Source organism: Protopterus annectens, chromosome 16.part0 (genome assembly GCF_019279795.1).
Source record: "Protopterus annectens isolate FY-2018-M chromosome 16.part0, PAN1.0, whole genome shotgun sequence".
Taxonomy (NCBI): Eukaryota; Metazoa; Chordata; order Ceratodontiformes; family Protopteridae; genus Protopterus; species Protopterus annectens.
Window position 1 is genome coordinate 48000386 of NC_056750.1, and position 22654 is coordinate 48023039.

General features: G+C 38.8%; 1 protein-coding gene across 1 annotated transcript in view; it reads right to left on the reverse strand.

Annotated features, from left to right (window-relative positions):
* The window catches only part of LOC122790767 (protein mono-ADP-ribosyltransferase PARP14-like), a 1159206-nt gene that overhangs the window by 478033 nt on the left and 658519 nt on the right, over nt 1-22654 (reverse strand). The window contains exon 12 of the mRNA XM_044058380.1: nt 14936-15112. Within this exon, the coding sequence (XP_043914315.1) occupies nt 14936-15112 (177 nt within the window). The remainder of the gene's footprint in view (nt 1-14935; nt 15113-22654) is intronic.

A 22654-nucleotide genomic window follows, 5' to 3' on the forward strand; every position in this document is an offset into this window, starting at 1 on the left:
CATTTTTGAATAGGGGCTTCATTAACACGCTTTGGTAACTGCTATCTCCTTGTCCCGTTTTTGAATAGGGGCTTAGTTAACGCTCTTTGGTAACTACTATCTCCGTGTCCCATTTTCATTTTTGAATAGGGGCTTATTTAATGCACTTTGGTAATTACTATCTCCTTGTCCCATTTTCATTTTTGAATAGGGGCATAGTTAACACGCTTTGGTAACTACTATCTCCGTGTCCCATGTTCATTTTTGAATAGGGGCTTTAACACGCTTTGATAACTACTATCTCCTTGTCCGTTTTGAATAGGGGCTTCGTTAACACGCTTTGATAACTACTATCTCCTTGCCACATTTTGAATAGGGGCTTAGTTAACACATTTTGGTAACTACTATCTCCGTGTCCCATGTTTATTTTTGAATAGGGGCTTTGTTAACACCCTTTGGTAACTACTATCTCCTTGTCTCATCTTCATTTTTGAATAGAGGCTTAGTAACTACTATCTCCTTGTCCCGTTTTTGAATTGGGGCTTAGTTAACGCGCTTTGGTAACTACTATCTCCTTGCCCCATGTTCATTTTTGAATAGGTGCTTAGTTAACACACTTTGGTAACTACTATCTCCTTGTCCCCTGTTCATTTTTGAATAGGGGCTTAGTTAACACGCTTTGGTAAGTACTATCTCCTTGTCCCTTTTTCATTTTTGAATAGGGGCTTCGTTAACACGCTTTGGTAACTGCTGTCTCCTTGTCCCGTTTTTGAATAGGGGCTTAGTTAACGCTCTTTGGTAACTACTATCTCCGTGTCCCATTTTCATTTTTGAATAGGGGCTTAGTTAATGCACTTTGGTAATTACTATCTCCTTGTCCCATGTTCATTTTTGAATAGGTGCTTAGTTAACACGCTTTGGTAACTACTATCTCCTTGTCCTGTTTTTGAATAATGGCTTAGTTAACGCACTTTGGTAACTACTATCTCCGTGTCCCATTTTTATTTTTGAATAGGGGCTTAGTTAACACGCTTTGGTAACTACTATCTCCTTGTCCCATGTTCATTTTTGAATAGGGGCTTAGTTAACACTCTTTGGTAATTTCTATCTCCTTGTCCCATGTTCATTTTTGAATAGGTGCTTAGTTAACATGCATTGGTAACTACTATCTCCTTGTCCCATTTTTATTTTTGAATAGGGGCTTCATTAACACGCTTTGGTAAATACTATCTCCTTGTCCCGTTTTTGAATAGGGGCTTAGTTAACGCTCTTTGGTAACTACTATCTCCGTGTCCCGTTTTCATTTTTGAATAGGGGCTTAGTTAATGCGCTTTGGTAACTACTATCTCCTTGTCCCATTTTTGAATAGGGGCTTAGTTAACACACTTTGGTAACTACTATCTCCATGTCCCATGTTCATTTTTGAATAGGGGCTTCGTTAACACGCTTTGATAACTACTATCTCCTTGTCCAGTTTTTGAATAGGGGCTTTGTTAACACGCTTTGATAACTAATATCTTCTTGTCCCGTTTTTGAATAGGGGCTTAGTTAACACACTTTGGTAACTACTATCTCCATGTCCCATGTTCATTTTTGAAAAGGGGCTTCGTTAACACGCTTTGATAACTACTATCTCCTTGTCCCATTTTTGAATAGGGGCATAGTTAACACGCTTTGGTAACTACTATCTCCTTGTCCCGTTTTTGAATTGGGGCTTAGCTAACGTACTTTGGTAACTACTATCTCCATGTCCTGTTTTCATTTTTGAATAGGGGCTTAGTTAACATGCTTTGGTAACTACTATCTCCTTGTCCCATGTTCATTTTTGAATAGGGGCTTCGTTAACACGCTTTGATAACTACTATCTCCTTGTCCAGTTTTTGAATAGGGACTTTGTTAACACGCTTTGATAACTAATATCTTCTTGTCCCGTTTTTGAATAGGGGCTTAGTTAACATACTTTGGTAACTACTATCTCCATGTCCCATGTTCATTTTTGAAAAGGGGCTTCGTTAACACGCTTTGATAACTACTATCTCCTTGTCCCGTTTTTGAATTGGGGCTTAGCTAACGTACTTTGGTAACTACTATCTCCATGTCCTGTTTTCATTTTTGAATAGGGGCTTCGTTAACACACTTTGGTAACTACTATCTCCTTGTCCCGTTTTTGAATGGGGGCTTAGTTAACGCTCTTTGGTAACTACTCTTAGTTAACACGATTTGGTAACTACTATCTCCTTGTCCCTTTTTCATATTTGAATAGGTGCTTAGTTAACACACTTTGGTAACTATTATCTCCTTGTCCCATGTTCATTTTTGAGTAGGGGCTTCGTTAACACACTTTGATAACTACTATCTCCTTGTCCCATTTTTGAATAGGGGCTTAGTTAACGCACTTTGGTAACTACTATCTCCATGTCCCGTTTTCATTTTTGAATAGGGGCTTAGTTAACACGCTTTGGTAACTACTATCTCCTTGTCCCGTTTTTGAATAGGGGCTTAGTTAACACGCTTTGGTAACTACTATCTCCTTGTCCCATGTTCATTTTTGAATAGGGGCTTAGTTAACACGCTTTGGTAACTACTATCTCCTTGTCTCTTTTCATTTTTGAATAGGGGCTTAGTTAATACACTTTAGTAACTTCTATCTCCTTGTCCCTTTTTCATTTTTGAATAGGTGCTTAGTTAACACACTTTGGTAACTACTATCTCCTTGTCCCATGTTCATTTTTGAATAGGGGCTTAGTTAACGCGATTTGGTAACTACTGTCTCCTTGTCCCATGTTCATTTTTGAATAGGTGCTTAGTTAACACACTTTGGTAACTACTATCTCCTTGTCCCATGTTCATTTTTGAATAGTGGCTTAGTTAACACACTTTGGTAACTACTATCTCCATGTCCCATGTTCATTTTTGAATAGGGTCTTTGTTAACATGCTTTGATAACTACTATCTCCTTGTCCCGTTTTTGAATAGGGGCCTACTTAACACACTTTGGTAACTACTATCTCCGTGTCCCATTTTCATTTTTGAATAGGGGCGTAGTTTACACGCTTTGGTAACTACTATCTCCTTGTCTCATATTCATTTTTGAATAGGGGCTTAGTTAACACGCTTTGGTAACTATTATCTCCTTGTCCTGTTTTTGAATAGGGGCTTAGTTAACGCACTTTGGTAACTACTATCTCCTTGTCCCATGTTCATTTTTGAATAGGGGCTTAGTTAACACACTTTAGTAACTTCTATCTCCTTGTCCTTTTTTCATTTTTGAATAGGGGCTTAGTTAACGCTCTTTTGTAACTACTATCTCCTTGTCCCATGTTCATTTTTGAATAGGGGCTTCGTTAACATGCTTTGGTAACTACTATCTCCTTGTCCCATTTTTGAATAGGGGCTTAGTTAATGCACTTTGGTAACTACTATCTCCTTGTCCCATTTTCATTTTTGAATAGGGGCGTAGTTAACATGCATTGGTAAATACTATCTCCTCGTCCCATTTTAATTTTTTAATAGGGGCTTAGTTAACATGCTTTGGTAACTACTATCTCCTTGTCCCATGTTCATTTTTGAATAGGGGCTTAGTTAATGCGCTTTGGTAACTACTATGTCCTTGCAACTGTTTGCAGGATGACAGCAGTGCTGGAAATCTTATGATTATTCGTGGCTGATACCAATTATTGGGCACATTGGGATTTATTCCCTTGGGTGTGTACATATATCTGAACACATTACATTTTTCCATATTGTGAGTTTTATATCCCTATATATACATATATACCTATAAACTCTATATACTAAGAGTGTAGTTATTGGTTTGGAGTCACATATATATTTAGATCTTTTGCTACCTTTATTGATCAGTCTATCACTAATGGATTTGACTAGGATCCTACAGGGACTATCAGCGGATCAGGATGATCTGTGCATTTTTGTCTTGGGGCATTCTAATAATCAGAATAATGGTCTGGATTCGCCAGAACCTGAGAATATGTGTATTTCTCATTTTCAAAGACTAACCAAATGTATGAGGTCTTTATGGACCAACATATAGCATTCTAAACTCTTCTTGGCCTACCAAGCTAAGAGAATCTCACCTAGAGGCCTTAGGGTGTGTATACAACCCTTGGCAGGCAATATTGATACCAAACTGGTGGAACAATGGGCTATAACCCAACAAACAGCCTCTATTGCGTTCGTAGAGGTTCTGGCTGCTTATTCGAATCGGGCCATTGATATGGGTATAGGTGAGGTAGCCAAGATGTGTGAGGAAACTAAGAATTTTGAAGGTCAACCATCATATACAACATGTCTAAACAAACTCAGTCAGGAATTACTCAATTTAGAACAACTCAAAGAGAGAAAAATGCACGCATTCCAAATGGATTTGGGGGATTATGATAGGGGTAACCCTTTCAGTATCTGTGAAGACTGGTAGAGAAGGGTGAAGGCTGCCAGCCTAGCCAAATAGAATTTGGTACAAAATTCTATCATTTGTAAATATGAATGTGAATCACAGGCTTGTTATCTTATATGAAAAAAAATTCTGTTACAAAAATTTGGCAACAGTGCTCTCTACTAACCCAGTAAAAGCATGTTGTGACCCTTTGATCTAAAGTCATTTCCAGTCCAGGTAGATAAAGGCTTCCTGCCTGTTGTTTTAAGGCTAAAGTTAATGACCAGAATTTACATATGGAATGGCCTTTATTCCTCTAAGTGTAAAAGAATGTAAATGCAGTTTCTGTCAGCCTGGGAACTCCTGGAAAATGTAAAATGATGTAATGTTTTATCAGAACTGCAGTTTCAATTTAAACAGACAGAACCAGAGATTATTAAGCATTTTTGTCTTGAACATCCAACTCAGCACTGCCTTATGCTCTCTTTATGTTAGTAGTATGTTAGAACTGTGTTTTCTCCTAGAAGTAGCTAGGAATTACAAAAGATTGGACTAAGTGTTTTTCCGTTATGTCAGAACTGTATTACTGAATTATTTAAAGTATTTCTGTGTGATCGCTGAACTCTTGACTACCACTGACTGTGTAGTAGAAAGCATTGTGTTGTGGTTTTAATTATTTATTATTAAATACTTTAAAACCTTTTAACTGTGGCTGGTTTCTGTACAGATAATTTAAGCTGTACAGTACATTGCATATTTATAGAGTTTACTGTCCAAGTAACTCTAAATAAGCTTTGACAGATTAGTCACATCTACCAATTGGATAATAATATTGCACAATGATAATTGGACACCCCTTTAAGGGCCTTTGAGTATCTGATAAATATTAGCTGGGTGGTGGCAAGTGGTACTACCATATAGTCTGGGTAAAAGGGGCAGAGCTGGAGAACCTGTGCCAGCCTTCCACAGAAGTGTCTGTGTGGTTGTATAAATTCTTATCTCAAAGTGTGTGTGTGTGTCAGCTACTTGGGCAGGGATGATGCACTGCTTGGACAGACAGGGTGCTGGAGATTTTAGCTTGCCCAGCTAGGCTGAGATCTGGACCTATAGCTGTGCCAGTGTGGAGTCTTATTGGGGATCTGGAGAGCAGGAGACAGACCAGCCCAGGACTGACTGTCACCTCTGTGTGCTCTTAAGGGAAATTGCACTTTACTGTGTGTATTTGTTATCCTTTCCTCAAATATTAATTGGTGGCAGTGGTTGGGATTTCTACATCACATATTAATTGTTTAGCAGAGGTGGGATATCCACATCACATATTAATTAGTTGTCAAATACTAATTGACTTGTAGTGGTGTGGGTAGAGTGAATCCTGTAGCTTGTGTACACTGAGCTTTGAAGGTGTTTTGTACTCTAAAACAGCCACACAGTGAATACTCAGAGTTCAGATCAGAATTGTTTTATTTCTTTTGTTAGCTTAGTTGGTCAGGGTGAGCAGGCAACATGTCAGCAGAGGAGTATGGAAAGCTGACAAGGAGCCAGCTGGTGGGGATGTGCCAGGCTAGGGGACTGATACATAGAAACCTGACCAAGGCAGACCTGATTGCAGCCTTGGTTACAGCTGCATCAGAAAACAGCAACCATGAGGACAATCAGACTGGCAGTGGAGATATAATACCCTCAGAGAATGGACAGCTCATCCTTTCTGCAGTGGACTTAAAAATCCAGCTGGAGCTAAAGAGACTTGAGTTGGAGGCCAGGCGTGTGGAATTAGAAGCAGCTGAGGGACTGAGGTGTCTAAGAGTGAGGTGAATGAGAAGCTGCTATGCCTGAAAGATGAGGGAAAAGAGAGGCAGACACTGCATGAGAAGGAGATGCTGACTCTTCGCCAGAGACATGGAGGTAATGGGGAAGGGAGTAACGGGACCCCAGAAGCACAAAGGGTCAGTAAATTTCTTATGCAGTTTAAAGAGGGGGATAATTTTGATAGTTTCATTCATATGTTTGAGAGTGTATGTAGACAGTATGAAGTCAACCAAGGGTTCTGGGTACAGTTCCTGACCCCTTACTCCATGGTAAAGCTGTAAATGTACTGTCTAAAATGTCTGACATTGCATATTTTTATTATACTGCTGTTAAGAAATGTCTTTTAGAACTGTTTAAGCTAACACCTGAAATGTATAGGAAAACGTTTCATGAGCATAGATGCAAGGCAGAAGAAAGTGTGTGTGAATATGTTGCTGAATTGAGCACTTATTTCCATAGATGGGTGAGTGGATGTCAGGTCACCACTTTTGAAGGGCTGGCAGACCTATTGGTGAGGGAACAAGCCCCTAGAACTTTGCCTGAGGACATGAGGATCTGGTTAGCTGACAGACAATGTGCTACTTCAGATGAGTTGGGAAGAAGGGAGACCTATACCTGGCAAGCAGGGCATCTCTGCACAGGAAAGGGACCCTCAGTACTGCTCATGGGTCTAAAGGAACCCATGGCGGGCAGCACATACTGCCCCAACAGAATAGGCCTGTAGCAGGGGAAGCCATTAGTCCAGGTACATGTCCAGGAGATAGAGTTAAATGTTTTGAATGCAACCAGTGGGGCCATGTGGTATACAGGTGTCCACAGAGCAAGGTGGGGAACAAAAGGTGAGGGAGCCAGTAAGTGGGAAAGACAAAATGCCGATAGTAGGTTGTCTTGAGACAACAGGGTTACTAAACTACCATCCTGCAGATGTCCTGATAGGGAAGAATTTGGATGAGGCAGTACCATGTACTTATGCAGTTACACGTGGTGAGGATAGGAGACAAGCATGCGGGTCTGGTAGCCTGGGGGAGACCCAGACAGACTGCATACTTGCAGCCAGGACTGCTGAGGTGGTTACTTCAGGGAGTGAGCTACCCTGTAGTAGTGAGACCGAAGGTGAGCCACAGTTGCTTGGGGGTAATGATAGTCGCTTGGACAGAGTGACTGCAAAGGTAAAGGTGAGTAGTAGTACCCAGGCTGACAGTGAGGCACCACTGTCAAAGGATGCCAGACTTCCTGTGGAATGGGAGCTGGGAAGGGTTACAAGGAGAGAGTTGAGACAGGCTCAGCTCTCAGACCCTACATTGCAAGGCCTGAGGCAGGTAGCTAGAGAAGCACCTGATTCTCAATGGAAGGGGGAATCTTTACACTGGGACAGAGGGTTACTATACAGAGAGTTGACCCCTGAGGGAGGGAGGGTTAGAAGGTGAGAGAGTACAGCAGTTGGTAGTGCCTAGAGCCTACCATCTGGTGCTTCTAGCCATAGCCCATGATATTCCCTTTGCAGGTCATATGGGTATAAAACGTACAGAGAGGTGTATTATGCAGAACATCTATTGGCCTGGAATTTCCAGAGATGTAACAGAGTACTGCAGGACCTGTAAGCAGTGCCAAAAGGTAGGCAAGGCAGGAGACAAGGTGAGAGCTCCTTTGATGCCTTTGCCTGTGATTGAGGAATCATTTCAGAGGGTAGCTATGGATATTGTGGGTCCTGTGAGTACCCCAAGTTCCACAGGGAAAAAGTATATCCTAGTGGTAGTGGATTATGCTACACGATACCCTGAGGCAGTGGCTTTGTCCTCCATTGATGCAGAGAAGGTGGCAAATGCTTTGTGAGAAATTTTCAGCAGGGTACGTTTCCCAAAAAAAATACTGACTGACAGAGGTGCCAATTTCATGTCAGACCTGCTGGCTTGTCTGTGGAAGTCCTGTGGGGTGAAGCACATGAAGACCACCCCTACCATCCCCAGACTAATGGTCTTGCTGAGAGTTTAAACACTACAATGAAGTCCATGCTACGGGCATTTGCAGATCAGTTTAAGAGGGAGTGGGACACATTTTTGCCCCATCTGTTGTTTGCTTACAGAGAAGTTCCCCAGGAAACCACAGGTTTTTTTACCCCTTGAGTTGCTGTATGGGCATAGGGTGAGGGGGCTTCTAGATTTAATTCGAGATGAGTGGGAAGGTGAGTGTGAGTCTCACAAGGAGTCTGCTGTGGCATGCATCCTAAACCTCAGGACAAGGCTCAGGGAACTCATGGGCTTGGCCCAGGAGAACCTGACAGAAGCCCAGCAACAAAAAAATGTGTGGTATGACAGGAATGCTCGAGCTAGAGAGTATACTATGGGGCAGCAGGTAATGGTTCTCATTCTTGTCAGACAAAACAAGCTGCAAGCAGCTTGGGAGGGTCCCTACAGGGTGGTAAGAAAGGCAAGTGATGTTAACTACATGGTGGAACTGCTAGGCAGATGGCAGAGGCACGAACTGTACCATGTTAACATGATGAAACCTTACCATGATAGGGAAGCCCTTGTGCTGAGCCTTTGCAGTGGATTGCAGGAGGAGTCTGAGGGAGATCTGGGGACTGATCTCCTCAGTGAGGCTTGGGCTGACACCTCAGTGGAAGGGTTAGCAATGTTCCAGCAGATATCTCCGACCCAAGTTCGAGAAATCTGAGCAGTGTTGCAGGAATTTGGGGACATGTTCACTGGGAAACCAGGGTGCACCCAACTGGTGCAGCACCAGGTAGATATAGGACCCCAAAGGCCAATTAGGCAGACCCCTTATAGAGTGCCTGAGAGAGTCAAACAGACTTGGAGACAGGAGGTGCAGGAGATGTTGGAAGAGAGAAAACATACCAAGGGTAGACAGCATAGAGGGATTACTCAGACTAATGATTCAGATATAAGTGTCAATAGCAATGTTTTAAATGCTTCTTCATCACCTTTGTCACAAACTCATATTCAACTACTTAATAAATGGCTGAACTTTATACCTGGCTTTTTTGTTTCTGAAGACACTCTTGCACAGGATGTTTATATCCTTTTGTCGATTGCTAAATCTAAAATTACATTTCCAGTCATCCATCAATTCTGGACATGAGGATGTTTTTAAGTATCATAAATCAAATGTCATGCCTCCTATGCATCACAATGTTCAAATGTTTCAAACATGCATTCTCAAAGATTTATATTTTCATTCTAGAGAATTCAGTATTAAGCCTAACAATCTCTCAAAGATCTAACATAAGGCTATACAGGAATTGGAAAACAACAAGGATTTGGGCATTCCACCTGCGGACAAGAGTGGGGTAGTGGTTGTTATGGACTGGACACAATATAATGCCAAAACAGACAGGCAACTGAATGATGGGCGTTATTATATATGTATGCCCTTAGACCCCACTTTCAGTTTTAAGAAGCACATTGATGAATTTCTTTTGTCTTCTAAGGAGGAGGGCATTATATCTGATACAACTTTATACCACTTAACGGTGTCCGGCCCTTAGAGTCAATATATTTATTTTCTTCCAAAAATACACAAAGATCTTCATCAGCCACCAAGCAGGCCCATTGTCTTAGGGAGGGGTTCCATTACGGAACCCCTTTTACAATTCCTGACAAAATATTTATAACCTTTATTAAAATGGGTCTGGTTGAGGATCCAGGATACCACGTAATTCCTGCAAATCATCTCAGAGATGCAATTGGAACTGGGCTGGTTGTTATGTACTCTAGACGTTTCAGTGTTGTATACCAACATTCCCCATTGGGTTGAGTTACAAACACTTGAATATTGGCTGTACAAGTCAGAACTCTATCCACCAGGTTTTAACACCTTCTTGATCTGCCTTGCAGAACATGTTTTGACCAAAAATGTGTTCTATTACCAGAACAAATGCTACTAGCAGGTTCAGGGCACAGCTATGGGGACATCTTTTGTCCCCATTTATGCTGACCTTTTTATGGCCCATTTAGAGGAATATCTTATTTATGACAATGCACACAGCATATATTTAGATGAAATTGACATCTGGAGGCGTTATCTTGATTAGTGTTGGTTGGTATGGAGATCTGATATAGAGTATCTTTTGGAGTTAGTGGAGTACCTTAATGACAACAAATGGGGTATACAGTCTACAGTTAATTACGATGTCCAGAAAATTACCTTTTTGGATGTTTTGGTTACCAGAAATGCCAATCATACTCTAGAGACAGAAGTTTAGCGCAAATAGCCACAATATATCTTCCTTCTTCATGCTTTCAGTTTCCATCCACCACACATATCTAGGAACATTCCCAAATCTCAATTTCTTCGGATGAAGCATATTTGCTCACATCCAGCCACCTATGAACATTTTAAGGAAGATTTAAAGACAGGGGTTATCAAATGGGTAACATCCTCAATGCTAGAAACTGGGTACCAATACTGGATTGGAGCTATCTTCTAAGGTATAAAAAGAAAAACCAGGGGAATGAATCAGTGATCCGTTTGGTAACCACCTATGGGACAAACACCAATGTGTTATTGAACAGTGTTCAAAGACATTGGAACATTCTCTTAGCAGACAGTAGGATTTCTGGGTTTCTACGGGATAGATGTCTTTTTTTTCTTTCAAAGAGGGAGAATTTTGGGCTCACATTTTAGTTATTTCAGACATAGCCCCCAGAATATTCAGGACTCTACACAAAGAACTCTGACTGGTGACCTACTTGTGGGTTGTGTCCCTTGTGGGCACTGCACTCATTGTCAGAGGGTTACAAAATCCAAACAATTCACAAGTAAGAACACGGGAACTGTATATGACATCAAGTTCTACTCCAATTGTGGTACCAATTGGATAATCCATCTTGCAACATGCATCTGCTCAGCCTTTTATGTAGGGCAAACTTCCGTACTCTTACAGTTCTGCATATCTGAACACTGCAGTGACATTAGGACTAAATAACCTAGCAATGCCCTTTATAAACATTCACTGGTACACAAGAATGCAAAGTTTAGATTTACTGTTATAGATAGGATTGTGGGTAACTGGATCAGTAAAGCTGGATGGCATTCAATATTAAACACAAAAGAAAAGAAGTGGATTATTAAGTTGGGTGGTTTATTTCCACCAGGTCTCAGTGAGAATTTTTGAACAACCGATGGGCTTTGATTTTGGTGGTAGGTTGAGTATAAAACAGAGCAATGGGGTTATAGTATTTGTATTGACACTGATGAAGACTGTTTGATTTTTGTTGCTCAAACCGGTCTGTTATTGATCTTTTCATTTATGCTATAATAAAGCATTAATTTGCCGCAGTCTGCTGGCCTCTCATTTTGTTACTTGGATTTCTCTATTTTGGGGTCGTGTAGTTGCCATACTTGCACAGGCTGCTTCATTTTGTTTTAAAATAAATAAAAAACATCACTGTTTCTTTTAAAAATATAAATTTGTACAGTTACACTTCCACTTACAAATCTAATCTTAACAAACATGGATAAGGAAAAAACTGACTGGTGTTATTTTCACTAATTTGTCAAAATCCTTGGGGCTTAACTCTGTATAACTCTTTAGCCTTAAACCAGTATGCTGATTTGGGAAAGAGGTCACAATAATCTGATACAATGTAAAATGACCCATATCAATTATTTTTAGTTATGCATTTATTCTACATAAAACAATTAGCATCTGAGGTGACACCATTTTTCACAAGCCATTTAATGGGTTTATTTGATTATGCTTTGATATGTTATGGCAAGTGTCAGTGTTCATAACATTTTCACAGCCTTTATTTTAATTTCATGTGATAAGTCACAAACAGGATCATAGGAAACACAAGACAACTAAGTCTTGTGTTCATTTATATATTGCCAGTACCCACCCTTAAAATGTATATCCTTTTTTGAGGAGGGCTATGGGTGGATTTATCTGTAATCATCCAGTTCCCATTTGAAAGAAGATAATGCAGCATATTGCATACTTTACAGGGGAAGTCTGTTCCAGAGTTTGGGAAAGCAATGTGTAATGAACCTGTCTCTCCACAGTGTTTTATTTATCTGCTGCTGAAGACTTAGATCCCTGGTTCTGATATTTGTGGGACTATTTGATTTGTGGAGATACATGTAATCCAGGAACACTGGGTCCTTAATGACATGGAAGATATGACATGGATCCCTCCTCATGACTCTATAAGATACTGAATAAAAGGGCAATGCTTCTAGACATTTCTGGTAGCTTATGGCTTTAAAGATAGTGATCTTCTTAATGTGTAATTTCTGGGGTCTTTCTAGTTGTTTGATACATTAAGTAAAGTACACTGTAAAAGGGCATTGTATTCAATAATTTCTCCAATCAATGCTAAATATAAGGGTTCATTGACCTCTTTAGATCTGGATGATAGTCATTTGGTAATTGGCTGCACTGAGTAGAAGGACTTTCTGACTGCTGGTGTTTGATGATGGTCAAAGGAGAAAAATTATCACCACAAGGTCCAAGGTCTATAACAGTATTCTTATTTTGGAGTGGGAAATAGTCTATGTTGTCTGTTGGGGAGAAGCATAGCCTACCAAATGTGACAATATTGAACTCTTTAGCATTTAATCTGGGCACATTTTTAGTACACTGGGTATTTATGAGTGCAAGTTCTTGATGAAGGACTTGGGTTTCAGAGATGGACTTGACAATGACTCCCAGTTTATAGTTGTCTACAAACTTCAGATGCTCATAAGCCAGTACTTATTATACAGCACAAACTTCTTCTTGTTGTAACATTTGTTAATGTCTGGTATGCACTTCACAGATAAAGATTCTAGCTGTCTACTGATGTAGTATGTTCTTCATCTGTAAATATGTTGTAAGTAATTGCTATGTAAATTGTTAATCACTATGTAATCCAATGTAAATACTGTCTGTTTATTTTAACTGTGGAGCTTTTCTCCCCGGGCCTCCGCTGAAAATGGACCTACGTCCAGTCGGACACTCCCGGTCAACAAATTTAAATAAATAAATAAATAAATTGGTTAGACAGAGGTCTGGTTCATGGTCTGGAGATTAGAAAAGTAAATGATGAAGAAAAGAGGTCCCAGCACTGAGCCATGTGGGACACAGGTCATCACCTTCAAACTCTGTAATGAGACACCTGCTACCTGTATAAGTGGGGTCTGTCTTTTACCCACTTCACTGTCCATCTTACCACCAGGTGATCTCTTTGTTATACATTAAACATGCTAACAATGCTAACATAGAGAATTTTGTCAAATATCTTGGCTAGGTGAAGGTATACTTTGTGAACATCATGAGCACTCTCAACAGCATGTATTACCCTTTTGAAGAAGTTAATCAAATTCATTAGACACGATCTACTTTTGGCAAAGCCAAATGCTTGTGGGTCTTGCCTGATGAGATTTTTAATAGTATAGTTTATCAGGCCAGTTATAACACATTTCCCAGTTTTACAAATAAGACGCACCAGGCTAACAAGGGTCACTGGTGGGGCCATGCTTGTGGCATGGCATCAGTACTGTTGTGCGCCAGACCTCAGAGATGAAGCCAGTGGCTAAACTCAGGTTAAATAGTTTTTAGAGTGGCTCTACTAGGGCTTGTTTTGTTCTATTTATAAAACACCCAGGTAATATTGTTAGGTCCCATGGAGGAAGTATTTTTAGTCTTGGAGAGCCCCTACAGTACATGTTCTCTAGTGATGATTGGAAGGTCTGAGACATTCAGGGATAAGTAGGCTTTGGATAGTTATGTCTTTGGTAAACTTCACACTGAATTGCTTTGCTAGTATGCTGGCAATATGTATTATGGCAGAGTAGGTAGTACTATTATGAATAAGTTTTGAGTAATGTTGGGTGCTATTTTTTAGTCTCCTAATGCAGCTAAAGAAGGAGTTGTAATTTTCCTTAGCTTCAGATGCCAACCTAAGTTCATGAACTGCTTTAGTTGCCCTTTTAGCAATGTTCAAGTTTTTAGTCAATTTTCTGATGTTGTCATTGATACTCTCTCTCTCTCTCTCTCTATATATATATATATATATATATATATATATTGGTACATTACCTGTACCAAATGCAGGAAATGATACAGATGTGCACGTGTGTAGGTGAGAAGACAAGTTCTGACTTCTATTTTTATGGTGAGATTTTTTAAGGCACCATTTAGTTTTTGTATAAAGTTCATTTTAATTTCTTTGAAATATATATATATATATATATATATATATATATACACACATTGATAGATATAAAACCGGACTTACATTTTCTTTTTTCCAGCCATTGCATTTAACTCAAAATTTTCAGTGTGTGTGTATGTGTGTGTGTGTGTGTGTGTGTGTGTGTGTGTGTGTGTGTGTATATGTGTATATGTGTGTGTGTGTGTGTGTGTGTGTGTGTGTGTGTGTGTGTGTGTGTGTGTGTGTGCACGTGTGTAGGTGAGAAGACAAGTTCTGACTTCTATTTTTATGGTGAGATTTTTTAAGGCACCATTTAGTTTTTGTAGAAAGTTCATTTTAATTTCTTTGAAATAGTTTGAAACAACAAATACATTTCCTATGGAGCTTTGGATGGATTACTGCAATTATATCCATCCATATAGGTACACAGATGCACGTACATGTAATATAAGTAACCTGAAATTAATATGGGATAATGTAACCTCCTGTATCACTTGCACATCAGTCAATAAAACATTACTATACTACAGATATAAGTTAATAAATGGATGTTCTATAAAGAAGCAAAAGCCATCATTTATTAATGTTTTTTTTAACTTACCTGTACCAAATGCAGGAAATGATACAGATGTAAATGACCCATTGTCGCATTCTTTGATGACACTTGTAACCATCTTTTTAATGTAATCAAGATTATTTCCAAAGTTCACATGCATGATACGTTTACATGACAGGTTTCCAGACTCAGTACATACAACACCACTTTGTGGAATCTGACCTGAGGAAAAAAACAGGTTTTAGCAACACTTGAAACCATCATCTTCAAATCATTCTCATTACACAAATAACAGTATTACTACCAAAACCACTTTCATATGTAAAATAATAGCTTGTTCTAATTTTGTTGTAAAGGTATGTCTTAGCTAACAGAAGTGTGTTTTGCCACTTGTTCCACTGCATTGCTTCATTTTTGAAGGAGTGTCCATAACATTGTTGCATAAAAAAGTAGCTCTATATAATAAAACTGCACCGTTCTTGGAAATAGTAATATGCACCATCACACTGCTTGCACTTTGCTTGGTATTTAATAGTATGGAACCCAGGAATTAAAAGATAAGCTGGGCTTTGCCACTAGTAAGAAGACACTGGTGCACAGGTAAAAGGGGTCAGGGACTACAGGCTGAGTTAGGTTAACACTGTTGTGTTGGGCATGGAGCTTGGAGATGGTCAAGTAGCTGTGATAAGTAGCAGACAGGTAGGGAATAAGACAGCAGGCAAAAAAAAGTTAGTCTATGTCATTGAGAAGCACTTTTTAGATTAAAGAATTCCTCAGTTGTAAGTACCTCTCGACAAATGGTACCATGCTTCAGCATAAAAGAGTTCAGTACTTTTAAATGTTTCCCAAAAGATGACAAAACAGGTGTCTGTATTATTTCAGTAGGAACATATGCAGTCCCCACAGTGGCAAAATAATGTCAGCTGTAGGCTTTAAGGCAGAGAATAAATGCGAAAGCAGAACTGAAAGTGGCAAAATCATTAGTCTTAGTGGTTCTTTTTCCAGCAAAATACTATAAGAAATATGTGCTTGTTTATGTCTTAATTAATGACATTTAATTAGCTGATGAGTTATGCTAGTACCCTACTCAGGAAGTCTCCATTCTGCACCACAAGATTTATGCAAGTTAAATGACTGCATCAGATTTGACTGATAAATCATATCTAAAATCGAAGCTTTAGATTTGTATTTGTGTGGAAGAGATCTGGTAGCATAGTGTAAATTAGGCATGCCATTAGTTTCTGCTATAATCCATGATAAGCTAGTCAACAGGGGCTACATTACCCACTCTGTGAAAGTAGTTTCATGTCTTTGTGAAAAACAAATTAAATTAGTTAATTTAAATACTCAAAACAATTCATACATTTGAACAAGTAGGTAGGTTTGATAGAAACTGCTTACTGCTGGCCCTTTATCATTAGAGTCCAAAATTTACTATGGTGTACTCCAGTCCACTTTGATTCCCCAAAGTGAAGCTTTTTTTTACTTATGGAAATTCCTCCTTATCAAGAACACAAAATCTTCCTGGCCTATTTTTACTCTGGCAGATGCTGGCTGTAAAGATATACATAGCCATCCCAAAGGGGAGTACTGTACAGGCTGCTTAGTATATGCCCTTTCTTCATGAGCCCCCAACAAACTCCAATCAAGCCATATCTTCTGCATGTCTATGTTGAAACATCTTAGCTGATACTAATAGCCAGTTCTGTGCATCTGTGGTGTAACATTCTAAGCTACACTAACAGCCACCTTCTGCACATCTGTGGTGTAACAGTCTAAGCTACACTAACAGCCACCTTCTGCAAATCTGTGGTGTAACATTCTAAGCAACACTAACAGCCACCTTCTGCACACCTGTGGTGTAACATTCTAAGCTACACTAACAGACACTTTCTGCACATCTGTGGTATAACATTCTAAGCTACACTAACAGCCACCTTCTGAACATCTGTGGTGTAACATTCTAAGCTACACTAACAGCCACCTTCTGCAAATCTGTGGTGTAACATTCTAAGCAACACTAACAGCCACCTTCTGCACACCTGTGGTGTAACATTCTAAGCTACACTAACAGTCACATTCTGCACATTTGTGGTATAACATACTAAGCTACACTAACAGACACCTTCTGCACATCTATGGTGTAACATTCTAAGCTACACTAACAGCCACCTTCTGCACATCTGTGGTGTAACATTCTAAGCTACACTAACAGACACTTTCTGCACATCTGTGGTATAACATTCTAAGCTACACTAACAGCCACCTTCTGCACATCTGTGGTGTAACATTCTAAGCTACACTAACAGCCACCTTCTGCACATCTATGGTGTAACATTCTAAGCTACACTAGCAGCCACCTTCTGCACATTTATGGTATAAAATACTAAGTTACACTAACAGACACCATCTGCACATCTGTGGTGTAACACTCTACGTTACACTAACAGCCACCTTCTGCACATCTATGGTGTAACATTCTAAGCTACACTAACAGCCACCTTCTGCACATTTATGGTATAAAATACAAGCACTGGTACCCTTGATAAGTGTAAGCAGGGACTTGGGAAATGAAACAGTTATAAGCAGGGGCCTGGGAGATGAGCCATTTACAGGCTGTCTGTGTCCATTAGAGAAATAGATGCTAAACCAGGGATGAATTTTAGCTAGCTTGATGCCGCCCACTTCATAAATCTGTTATCTAGATAGGTAACTCTGTACTTTTCCCTTATTTATATCTTCTTATTTAAAAAGTCTACCTGCCACAGCCCGCTAACCTGCCTCAGCTTTACCCTCATCTTTCTATGCCTTTATCTGCCCTATAGTTTCTCTTACACAATGATAAAGCCTAGTCTAATTGCAGCCCTTTGTTGTGTCATTGTTATCAATGAATAAAAAATAAACCTGTGCATACTTAGGATAAATCAAGACTCGCATACAGAATGTATTTATTTATTTATTTTTTGGCTTTGTTGATCGGGAAAGCCTGACTTGTTACAGACCCCTTTTCAGAGGAAGCCTAGGGAGGAAAGTATTCAGAGTAGTAAGTACATAAGATTTATATGCATAAATATATAGACATAACATTTAAATATAATTTTGGGCCATATTACAAAATTAAGAGTAGATCCAGATAGCAACCACACATACTGTTTTTTTATATATGTATATATAGAACATATCTTGAAATTGAGGGTAACACAGAACCTGGAGGTCATACTGGTGGGAGGTTGCAAAATGGGACACTTAGACAATTTAGCAGTTGCATTTAAAACTCAAGTTCATGACTAGCTATGAAGTGAGCTACATGAATGAATGATTATCCTAGCTGGGATATGCAGTGACACACCAATTTGTTCAACACATGAGTTTTCAGGATAGCTTTGAATGTAGTCATGAGTGATGTTATTAGCTTGTTTTATCTGGTGATGTATTTCATTCCATAGTTTGGATACATATACTGAGAAGAGATAATCTCCACAAGAATCATTTGATTTTAGAAAAAGTGTGCAGTCCTGGTTACTGGATCTTAGAATTCTCATTGGGGGTGTACCATTGAAGAAGGCTAGTAATAGGACCTTGGGGGGATAGTGTAGTATGTGTAAATAAGTTCTGAGGGTCAAGACATTACAGTTTTTTAAGAGCTGTGCAGTGACAAATTCCATTAGAAGCATTTGTAGCGAACTTGGGGAATCTTACTTGTTGTATTGTCTGCTGAACTGTGAAATCTCAGGATGCATGCAATAAACTGGGAAGTAAAAAGGAAATTGCTAAATTAACAAGAATGTGGTCAGTGAGGTAAAGTTTAACCCTGTATGGCAGGCCTATCATAAACTGTGTTTTTTTTGCATGCCATGTTGTACATACTGATGGAATTTCAGATTGTTATCGATAATGACACCAAGCAGTTTAGTGTGTTGAATTAGCTCAGTTGTGGTGTCATTACAAGACGTGACAGTGATATTCTTTTCTTCAGATTAAATTGAGTCAGGAGTTGAGATTATGAGTATTACCTTAGGAATTAAGAGCAGCTGATATTGGTCTAGGCAGCTTCAATGGAGCAGAGGTTTTTTTGGGTGATTTCTTGCAGATGTGCGAGGACGTGGGCTGGAAAGACTAGGACAGATTTTTTAGCATACCGAATAATGGAGACTTGCTTTGATTCTTGATGCATATTAATAAGGAGGTTAAATAAAAGTTGTCCTAACATGGACTGTTAGCAGTTTGTACTGGAATTAGATGGAATATAAGTCCTGCTATTTGCAGAGGTAGCTGGTCAGACAAGCATTAGTGAGCACAGTTAGACCTAAGCAGGACAGCTTATTTATTAGCAGCTTATGGGATATCATATCAAAAGCTTTGGAGAGGTCAAAAAAGAAGGTAGAGATCAGATGAACTTGGTTTCTGTTTTGGCAGACTGAGTTTATGAAGGACAGTAGGGCAGTCTCTGCACGGTGATGGAAACAATGCTGGGTAATATAGAATTTTTATTTTGCCTAAAAGGAAGGTCATTATTTATGAGTGAATGTATTTTTCAAGGATTTTGAAAAGAGATGAAATTATAGTTATGGATAAGTAGTTGAATAATGGAGGAGCTTGCTTTGCGGAGTGGAATAATGATTTTTTTCCATAAAGAAGGAATGTACATTTCTTGTACAGATTGACTGACGAGGAATAATTTGGGGTAGGAAAGTGGATTGGCCCCTAGGTTTGAGATATCAATGGGGAGTTTGTTGTTTCTTAGTACGGTGGGCTTTAGTTTAAGTGTTTTCTTATAGTGCCTGTGAGGACAGTTCGGAGAAGAAATCTAGATATATGACAGCTAGAACTGTTGTTTAGGGTTGATGTTCTAGGAATGTGGTTTTTTAGTAATTGCAGAGGTTACAAAGGGAATTTACAAGCAGCATTTGAATCAGATTCAAGAGCGAAAGGGGTGAGTTGCATTTTTTGTTTTTCCTTTGTTTTAGGATGTTATTAATTGTGTCCCAAATATTTTTTCAGTTACTTGCATGATTCTGCTGTAAATTACAACAGTATTTTTTGTAATGTTTTGTAGTTGGCAGTAAGATTGGAGCTGACAGGACCATGTATCATTTTGCCAGTATCTTCATATTTTGTTCCTAGTTCTCATGAGATGTTTGGTTTTGTGTCACCCAAGGCACTGGTATTTTTGCTTGAGTATATTTAGGAATGTAGTATTAAAATATTTAACAACATCATTCAGTGAGAGGAATTTTGAGGAAACCCAGTTGCCTTGTTTTAGTGTGTTAACAAAAATGTCCATGCCAAAGCTGGTCAGGTTTCTTACTGTGTTGTCACAAGTGTTTTTTAAATTTTTATTGTTGTGCCTAATAGTAAAGGTTGGGTGATGATCAGTAAAGGAATTTGGAAGAATGCCTTTCTCAGTTATTGTATCCAGGTTAGTTGGTAGAATCCAGTCTATTCTGCTTGCCTTGTTACATGTTTTATTACATCTTGTGTCATCTTTAGTAAGTTGAGTTAGGCCAAATGGTAATGTTTTGTTAGCATGTATTTGTCTGTATATCATTCTGATTTATATTATTGTCTCCTAGCATGATGGTTTCTTTCTTTATGCTGGAAGTAAACTGCCACAAAAGGATCTCAGTGGTGAAAATATTGGTATTAAGTGGTACGTAGATGCCTACAATTCATACACTTTTGTGAGAGTTGAGTTCTAAGACGGCTGTTAGAACTTCTGCTTTGTCAAACAGAGATTCCGATTTTAGGTTCATAGGTTAGTACTAAGCTAACTGCCCTTGCGAGCCATTTTAAGCCTAGCCAATTATCCCTTGTGAGACTCAAACCCTGCACCTTGTGTTTGTAAGGCAAATACCTTAACCATTAGGCCACCCTCCCAATTTTGAGTACCTAGAGTGCAGCAAGTCATTTTGGAATAGGTTAGTGACACCACCTGCTTGTTTGTTTACCCTCTCCATTGGAATTATGTTGCAGCCCCTGAAAATGATTTCCAAATCTTTGGTTTGAGGTTTTAGCCAGGAGTTTGATACTACAAGGATATTAGGAGAGTACCTAGCTATCCATCCATGTAGTTCATTGGTGTTGTTACAGAGGCTTTCGATATTCAGATTAAATAATTTGAGTCCAGGTATGTGAAGGTGTGATGAATGTTAAGGTATTTTGAAATAGAGATAAGTACGTCTGAGGTCCTGGCAGTAAGATTACACCAGCCAAGACTGGGATATATATACCTGCACATGTTCGTAATGTTTTTGTTTGTTTGTTTTTTGCAGGATGTGAGTCTGAAAAGGGTATATAGAGATCAATGATCTACCCTGGAAAACAAATACAAATAAAATGTGCTCAATATGGGTATATAAAAGTGTTTTTCCTTTAAGATTTTTTTGAGTATGTTGTTTTGAATTTGGTGGTACTTTATTCCTAAACATCTAATTGCTTTAAAGTGGATGTAGTAGATGTTACATATTTCAGTGTAATGGAGTATTTGAACAGGAGACGTTTTATATGTAGATTTCTGAAATGAGATTCCTTGAGTGAGAGATGTGTCCGAGGTATGTGGTAGAATATCAGATTAGCAAGGAGAGCCACATTTATGGTTAGCTGTATAGAGGTGATTATGATGTTTTTATGAGCAGGGGAGTGGTGTTTATATGACTTTATAGGTAAACGTTTAGATCCTCAGAGAATTAAGGATGCCAATGGTGTGTGCATGCAGATGGAAAAGTTAAAATGTGTTATAATATTAAGGATTTTGCTTTAGAGTCTGGTATGGCTAGCTAAGTAGGAGGGTTATAGAAGAACAGTAATTCTGTTCTAACAGTTGGGAAGGAAAACAGTTAGATGAGGATATTCTAATAATCTATTAGAATCATTAGAGTAGGCAGCAGAGGGAAAGTAAGTATCTTTAGGATTTTTGCCTGGAAATGTTTACATAGATATTTCTATACCCTGAGTAGACTCCAGAGAATTTTTCCTCAGGCAGACAGCAAATGTTGGAGGTATGATGGAGAAACAAGAGGTAATTGAGAACATATTTTCAGGGAATGTGGTGAATTGGTGGACGTTGAGGATCCCCTGCGGAATCCACTGTCCAAGATGCCGGATGGGCAGACTGGTCTGATGAGGGAGATGACTTTTCTGAGCTATGATACAAAATCGGAATTGCCTAGAATAGTAAGGCCTTGCTGTGTCTAATAATGGTAGTTAACAAAAAAGCAATTACTAGAAAGTGGAAATCAAAATCTAAACCAACGATACTAGAAGAAGTGAATATAGTAACAGAGGTAAACATCTGGAACTGAGATCTTTAGAAAAAGGTAGGAGCAAACTACATAGGAAAAAAATGGGAATTGTGGGGACACTACAAACAAGGGAGGAATGAGGTTTAGAAGGTGCCAGGACTTAAATGAGCTAAGTAATGTTTGAATAAAAAAGATTGGGTAGATTATAAGTGATGTATATTGTTTGCAATGAAGTGTGTCGTTATGATTTGTGATGTAAAATACTTACAACTAGGATTGCGTTGGTGTGGTTTGTTTTCAGTTATATAAGTGTATGATTGCCTATGTAGTAAATGATGGTTTAATAAAGATGTTTCTTGTTAAAAAAGGCAGAAATTAAATAATTTATGTCATGTTGCTTAGGTTATATGATATATAGCAGTATATGTGAAGCATAGTGTTTGTTATGTTAATTATAGTTTGATTACTTTTATATAAATGTAAATTTGCCTATGTCACAAATGATAATTCAATAAAGGTGTCC